General features: G+C 35.1%; 1 protein-coding gene across 1 annotated transcript; it reads left to right on the top strand.

Moving 5' to 3' along the window:
- The first annotated feature begins 2,903 nt into the window (after positions 1 to 2,903).
- LOC130885103 (histone H3.3A-like) lies at positions 2,904 to 3,713 on the top strand. Its single transcript, XM_057786512.1, has one exon. It carries the CDS (start codon positions 2,913 to 2,915, stop codon positions 3,321 to 3,323), a length of 411 nt encoding a protein of 136 aa, XP_057642495.1. The 5' UTR covers positions 2,904 to 2,912; the 3' UTR covers positions 3,324 to 3,713.
- Positions 3,714 to 8,542: the final 4,829 nt, after the last annotated feature.

Here is an 8,542-nt window from a genome sequence, read left to right as displayed (position 1 = left end):
AATTTGAGTTACTGCATCCGGATTTTTCAGTTATAAATTTCTAATGTTTGAGTCACTTACAGTTCCAAAGACAATTTAATAACTTAAATAATGTAATTATTTAATATTTTTAGACAACATTATTTAACAATGCACAAATGTGTTATATTATTCATATTATATTCTTTACATGGCAATGTTGTATAATTTCCTGAATTTTCAACAAATTGAAACTGAATTTTATCCTTATTTCCCTAACTTTTATGAAAGCTGCATTAATATACATCATCATTCTCTCTCTTGTTTTGTGATTTTTTATTAATACTTTAAGAATTTTCTTAGCATTTTATTATATAGCAATGGGAAAAATAGTGTTTATGATATTATAAAATATATTTTCCATCATTATTTGTAATTCTCAAAATACATTAATTATATTTTATTGAAATTTTTCAGCTTCACTTAGATAGAAATGTAGAAGATATAAGGTTCAATCATTTTTCTAATGTAAGCATATATGTTTTAAAAAAATAAATTATGACATTTATAAAGTGATAGTTTTTCTAAAATAAATATAACCAATATAAAAATCCATCAATGAAATAGTGGTTGCATATATTTGCAAATTAAACCAAGTTAAGCAACATTGCTTTAATTCCTCCCTCAAATTCTTTTTGCCCATGCCAGTTTCTTCCTCCCTCTACCACTGTTCCAGAGGAACCACATGTCTACTTCTGAGAAATATATTTATTTAAATTTTGTAAGAAGCCAAAGTATATTTTTATTACACAATATATTTCATTTACCCCAGTACCTTGAAAATGTTTCTGTTTCATAGCAAGATATAGAATTTGTTGGGTTTTGTGGTTTTGTCTCGTATTGTTTCACATTTTCTCTGAACTCATATGTCAATTTGGGATTATATCCTGTGTGTTTGTGTATAACATAGATAATATAGTTTATTTTCTTATTATCAGAAAATTATTTATTTTATCAAGAATGTAGTTTGACTCTAAAGACAAAGATTCACAATCTCAGATCATAGTTTCCTGTCTTTTCTGAGATTCAGGCATTAGCCAAAAGCTGCAAATTTTAAACAAAAATGTTAAATTTTCTTATTTAGCAGTTTTAGTCTATACTACTCTATGTAGATTTTACTTCCCTGTTCCCTGTTTTAGCTTTTTCAGACAAGATGGAGAGTCTGCTTTAAGCATGGCAGTTTTACATGACCAACTACCAAAACAAAAATAAGTTTAGTTAGCTGTAGTCACAATTGGGGAAACAAGAACGTTCAGTTAGTAAATGAAAAATGAACTTAATTTTTTCTGTTGTTTTATTTTATAGTAAGACAACCTTCTAAAAGTATTGATTTTTATTTTTTAGAGGCCATAGGTAGTTGAATTTTAAATGTTCTTCTCTATTATTATAGGATCTTATTGGAGGAATTTTTGCTATTTTTTATTCATTTACTTAAAGCTAAAACAGAATAAATTTCCTGGACATTGTGTGTGAACAAGTTTCTTTAATTCTTATAAAGGAAAGATGACTGTGACAAACCCTTTTTTTAAGATAGCTACTAAAGCATATTGATAGACCAACATTTATTCAAATGTAAAAATTGTTAAAGTGTATGTGAACATCAGGGGACTTTAAGACATGATTGTATCCTCAGGTAATTTTATTTACTTTATTTTATAGTAGTCAATAATTTAGGATAGAAAATTCTGTACAGTCTGTGTTCTTTTCTTGTTGTTTTGTTTTTGATTTTTGGTAGAAGGAACTATATAAAACATGTTTTAATTTACTATGAGTTATTGATTCTTCGATTCACTGACAATAGCACATGTATTTTACTCCCACATATTTAGAAACTCTTTTAAATGTAATTTATTTCATATTCATATGCACATAATGTATACTTGGATCAAACCCATCCTCATTCCTTCCCCTCTAGTTCTACCTCTATCTCCTTCCTTACATTTTCCTCCTTAATTAATGTGCCATGAATCTCTCTCTCTCTCTTTCTTGTTTAACAACCTCATAGTTCATTTAGTGTTCATTTTACAGGCATGAATGTATGTCAATCTGTTGAACCATAGAAAGTCTCTCATTGACTGTATTCCTGAAAAAAATGTAGACTCATTTCCCTAGCTGATATTGGTTGCCTGTAGCTCCTCAAATAATAGTGGGACTTCTTAAACCTCATCTTCAGGTAGAGTAGGATTATTTTGGATTACTCGTGTGGGTACAGTCCCAACTGCTGTGATTACATGTATCCAACTGTATTACTATGTCTGGAATCCCTGTTTTGCTGTAGTGATCCATGACCCGTCTCTCTTGCCATTTTTCTACCCCTCTTCTCAGTTGATTCCTCTACTTTAGACATAACAAATTTTATATAAACTTTTTTATCATCAAGATTCAAAGATTCCAGGACTTTCCAGGATCATTTCCATTTGCTACACTGATATTTGTCCTTATTGCTTAGTTTTATCAACTGTGGTGGGATGATTAGTTCAACATTCATGTCACAACTTTGCAACCCGAATGTCAGTGATGTCAGTTACCCAGAGAGGTCTTGATTTGATCTTCGTTTCTTTTAACTTTTTCTGTTCCCTCGTCTTTTCTTCCCTCATTACTTTTTCCCCTCTTGCCGTCCCTACTCCCTCCACTTCCAATTTTGTCAAAAGATCTTGTCTATTTCCCCTTCACAGGGGCATACATGTATGCCTCTCTTAGTTTTCCCCGTGTTACCTAGCTTCTCTGGGTTCATGCACAATAGTCTGTTGACCGTTATTTAAAATGGAAGTTCAGAATTGTGTTCGCAGCCGTCGCCGCGCCGCGCCGCCGCCGCTCTCTAACGCCAGCGCCGCCTCTCGCTTGCCGAGCTCCAGCCGAAGGAGAAGGGGGATAAGTAAGGAGGTGCCCATACCATGGCTCCTACAAAGCAGACTGCCCGTAAATCCGCCGGTGGTAAAGCACCCAGGAAACAACTGGCTACAAAAGCCGCTCGCAAGAGTGCGCCCTCTACTGGAGGGGTGAAGAAACCTCATCGTTACAGGCCTGGTACTGTGGCACTCCGTGAAATCAGACGCTATCAGAAATCCACTGAACTTCTGATCCGCAAACTCCCCTTCCAGCGTCTGGTGCGAGAAATTGCTCAGGACTTCAAAACAGATCTGCGCTTCCAGAGTGCAGCTATTGGTGCTTTGCAGGAGGCAAGTGAGGCCTATCTGGTTGGCCTTTTTGAAGATAGCAACCTGTGTGCTATCCATGCCAAACGTGTAACAATTATGCCAAAAGATATCCAGCTAGCACGCCGCATTCGCGGAGAACGTGCTTAAGAGTCCACTATGAGGGGAAACATTTCATTCTCAAAAAAATTTTTTTTCCTCTTCTTCCTGTTATCAGTAGTTCTGAATGTTAGATATTTTTTCCATGGGGTCAAAAGGTACCTAAGTATATGATTGCGAGTGGAAAAATAGGGAACAGAAATCAGGTATTGGCAGTTTTCCCATTTTCATTTGTGTGTGAATTTTTAATATAAATGCAAGATGTAAAGCATTAATGCAAGCAAAATGTTTCAGTGAACACATTTCAACAGTTCAAATTTATAACAATTATAAATAAACCTGTTAAAATTTTCTGGACAATGCCAGCATTTGGATTTTTTTAAAATAAGTAAATTTCTTATTGACGGCAACTAAATGGTGTTTGTAGCATTTTTATCATACAGTAGATTCCACCATTCACTATACGTTTCTAACTGAGTTGTCCTACATGCAAGTACATGTTTTTAATGTTGTCTGTCTTCTGTGCTGTTCCTGTAAGTTTGCTATTAAAATACATTAAACTAAAAAAAAAAAAGGAAGTTCAATTCAAAATGACTTCGGTTTAGTTACTTATAACAGTAGCACACATAGAATTTTCCAGCAGAATCAAAACTCACCAGCAGATATCAAGCTTCCAGGTTGGCAAGAGCTTGTTTTCTCCATGGCCTATGGTATAGGGACATATTCCTTTTAGAAATAGGTTAGAACTTTTGAAATCGTAAGTAACAACTAATTATAAAGATATTATGACTTTGCCTGTACTTATTCATTTATTGGTTTAAAAATTTGTCTTTGTTTTAAATAAATCATTTTTGTATAAATAAAGATTTAATTTCCTGTCTTTTTGAGGTATATTGAGTAACTTTTCCACAAAAATGCTTTTAGTACCAAACTTTGAAAATTTTTAGCAATTTATATTTCATGTGTTTTCTTTATGATGTTGGTTCCAATTATATGTGGCTTTACTCTGATAAGTCTTATCCCTAAATTTTTATAAAAACATGCTTCAGGAAGCATTAAAATGTTTTTGAAGTTTCATTAACGTGACCAAAACCGAAGGAGTTAATAATACTTACAAAGAAAGTACAGTGTGATATATGTACCCTAGTGATATGCAATTATCTTTTGTATCTGTGAATATATTTTATTACTATTGGTTAACAAAGAATCTGTGTTGGGCTTATGGCAGGACAGAAAAAAGCCAGGCAGAAAATTTCAACAGAGATATAGAGAAAAAGTAGGCAGAGTCAAAGAGAAGCCATGTAGTTGCTGAAGGAGACAGACACTGGAACTTTATCCAGTTAGCCACAGTCTTGTGTGATACACAGAATAATAGAAATGGGTTAATTTAAGATGTGAGATTTAATTTATATTATGAGCTAATAGGTCAGTCAGTGTTATAATTAATATAGTTTCTGTGTGTTTATTTTCAGGTCTGGGTACCTGGAAACTAATGAAGCGTCTCCATCTACACCATAAATTTCCCCTTTTCTGTTAATGAATTAAGTTTTCAAGCTCATAATAATGTGTGACATCAAAAGAATGACTCAGAATAAAATTATTTAAATCTGAAACTGAGAACGGAATTTGCTTGGGAGAGTTTGCTTGTCTCATCAATATATGCTAAGAAAGCCTGAGAGCAAATTTTTATAAATTTTTCTACACCTACCACTGTTCATGAGTCGATAAATGCTACAAATTCTTCTCCAAATTACAAACAAACTGGGGGAAAACACATTAAAACAGTTTCAAGTTCTTTATAGTTAAGAGTTGGGAGCTTGAGACAGACAATACCAAACCCGAGGGCTCATTATGTCCCTAGTCATGGGCTTGCTGATCAGTCCAGGTATGGGTTGCTTCCTCTGGATCACATCTCATATCCAACCAGAAAACATGTTATTTTTATGTACAATAATCTAGATAAACCAAAATAAATTACAGCATGCTTTAATATTTTTCAGAAAAAAATGGATAATTAAGAGTAATAGAAATATTTTTCAAGAATGTGAAATAAAATATATTTTTAATATATATATATATATATATATATATATATATAATTATTCACCTAAGTCAAAATACTCCATATTTTCCAAATCAAAATCTCAATTAAAGTTTTGGAACAATGGACAAAAATGTAACCAATATGAAAAATAAAATAGTGAAACTGGCTTTCAAAATAAAACACAATGGGATGATCAATTTAACTATAATATTTTAGCAAATGTTGATGTGCTGTGACAAGTTATGACTATACTTGAGGAATATGCAGCAGTGTGGAGAGTATCTGCTGTTTCCCTAGAAAAACAATTTATGACTTTCTTTAACAAGGTTCCATGATTTTTGGTGCATTCATATTTCTAGCTCTGCATCATGAAAAAATTCACCCACGAGAAATAGTTAATAAATTGTAATGACCCTAGGATTTTGAAAGATTTGCAAAAATCTAAGAGATCATAAGTAGCAACTTACATAATATTTTAATAGTAGTAAGATTTTTTAGAGTAAATTATATTTTAAGTAATGAAAATAAAAGAATATTAAGGTGAAAGATAAAATAAAACACATATCCAAGAAACAAATATTACATTTATTTTTAAAGACCTTTGCATTTATGTACAATTAGAAAGTCAATATGTATATATTTCTCTGTATATAAATTTATATACATCATCTATACATTCAAAGTTATTATATTAATTATTTTTACCTTTGATATGTTATAGAGTATAACTAAAGTTTTTGATCTCTGTGTTGACAGGATTTGAAATGTCACCTGAAAAAGCAAGAGAAGTGAAGAAAGTGATAGAAGTTAGAGACTGAGGATATATCAATTTATAAGAAGCCCTCAGGCAGTCTACGATCAAAGTGACACAGATATAAAAGCTCAAACTTCAAATTCTGCAGGTTGCTGGGTTTATTATTTTAATGCCTCAGTAGAAAAAGAATCACCTCATGTTAGCAAATATTCTCTGCAAGCTCATATGGAATGCCATAAGAGCTGTGCCAAGATGGCTAAACACAAACAAGCATGCCTTTTAATTGGTAAAATTGCTTTATTGTGGAAAACTAAGCACTTGGGAATCAAATACTTTAATGTTAGTAGTAGTTTCCACACATTCACTTTGGAAGACTTAAATAATTTTTACCATCCTCAGATTCTTACTTGTAACACAGTCACACACATGCTCAATCTTATCATCTATTTGTAATCAATGTTGCTGTGTAATACAGGTTCTCATTTTAAAGAGCATGCTTAGTTTAACAATTTAATAAATAACAATTTAATAATTCAACAATGACAGGGATGCTCCCAGGAATCCATAAGCATGAGCCCAGATAAGAATTCTAGCAGTAGTGGAGATAGTGCTTGAACTGGGCCGTGTATTGTAACCATATTGGTGACTATTCTTTTTTTTTTTTTTTTTTTTGGTTTTTCGAGACAGGGTTTCTCTGTGGTTTTGGAGCCTGTCCTGGAACTAGCTCTTGTAGACCAGGCTGGTCTCGAACTCACAGAGATCCGCTTGCCTCTGCCTCCCAAGTGCTGGGATTAAAGGCGTGCGCCACCACCGCCCGGCTGGTGACTATTCTTATAGTCGTCAGGGAACCTTTATCCAGTAACTCATGGAAGAAGATGCAGAGATTCACAGCCAAGCACTGGGCTGAACTCTGAGAGTCCTTCTTTTTTTTTTTTTTTTTTTTTTTTACTTATTTATTTATTTTTATTCTTTTTTAATTAAAATTTCCACCTGCTCCCCATTTCCCATTTCCCTCCCCTCCTCCCAAATATTGCCCTCCCCCCACTTCCCTCCCCCTATCCCCACTCCTCTTCTCCTCCCCCCACTCCATTCCCCCTCCCTCTCGATACTGAAGAGCAGTCCAAATTCCCTGCCCTGCGGGAAGACCAAGGTCCTTCTATCTACGTCCAGAAAGGTGAGCGTCCAAACAGGCTAAGCTCCCACAAAGCCAGTTCATGTATTAGGATCGAAACCTAGTGCCATTGTCCTTGGCTTCTCATCAGTCTTCATTGACCGCCATGCTCAGAGAGTCCGGAATCAACCCATGCTTATTCAGTCCCAGACCAGCTGGCCTTGGTGGGCTCCCAATAAATCAGTTCCACTGTCACAGTGGGTGGGTGCATCCCTCGTGGTCCTGATTTTTTGCTCATGTTCTCCCTCCTTCTGCTCCTCATTTGGACCTTAAGAGCTCAGACCGTTGCTCCAAATTGAGACTCTGTCTCTACCTCGAGATGAGAAGGGGAGGATGAGAGGAGCTCGGAGGATTGGGATGGTTGGGATATAGGAAGGATGGATACGGGAGCAGCGAAGTATATATCCTATCTAAGGGAGCCATCTTAGGGTTGGCAAGAGACTTGACTCTTGAGGGGTTCGCAGGTGTCCAGGAATATGTCCCCAGCTGGTACCTTGGGCAACTAAGGAGAGGGAACCTGAAATGACCCTATCCTATACTGATGAATATCTTGCATATCACCTGAGAGTCCTTCTTAAGAAAGGAGGAGGCATTGTATGAGGCAGAGGGATTAAGGATGCAGGAAACCAACAGAGACAGTTGACCCTAGTTCATGGGAGCACTCTGGCCAACAGTTAGAAAGCCTGCAAGGGTCCCACTTTGGCCCTCTACATATGTGTTACAGTTATGTAACTTGTTCTGTTTGTAAGGCTCCAAGCAGTAAGCTCAGGACCTGTCCCTGAGGATTAGCTCGTTTCTGGCAACCTGTTTCTCATGTTTGATTACCTCATCTAATTTTTTCACATAGGTAGGAGCTCCTTCCTACTTCAACTTGACCTATGGGGGCTTTGTTCAAGCCCATGAGATGCCTTTAACTTTCTGAATGGAGATGGAGGAGATGTGGATGGGGAGGAGGGTAGATGGAAGCCTTGTGGGTGAAGGAAATGGAAAAGAGAGAGAAGAAGATGTGGTCAGTATGTAAAATAAATTTTAAAAATGTTAAATAAAATAAAATTAAATAATAATAGTTGTCTTTTCCAATTAGCAACCAAGTTTTCCATATATTCTTCCTCCTGTCACTGTTAATTTCCTCATAAATGATAGTTATTCTTGTTAGGAAATCCTTAGTCCAATGCCCACTGAAACTTGATTATCAATAATTGAGCAATAGAATTTTAAACAAAGATATGGAATGATTCATGATTTAGACAAAATTGCAAGCGAATTTCCCCCAATTAAAACAAGCATTCTTAGAACACAGG

This window comes from Chionomys nivalis, chromosome 12 (genome assembly GCF_950005125.1).
Source record: "Chionomys nivalis chromosome 12, mChiNiv1.1, whole genome shotgun sequence".
Classification (NCBI taxonomy): domain Eukaryota; kingdom Metazoa; phylum Chordata; class Mammalia; order Rodentia; family Cricetidae; genus Chionomys; species Chionomys nivalis.
This window is presented reverse-complemented; position numbering and strand designations above follow the sequence as displayed.

Excerpts from the sequence above, each read along its gene's own strand:
- LOC130885103 (XM_057786512.1), top strand. The coding sequence starts at position 2,913 with ATGGCTCCTACAAAGCAGACTGCCCGTAAATCCGCCGGTGGTAAAGCA.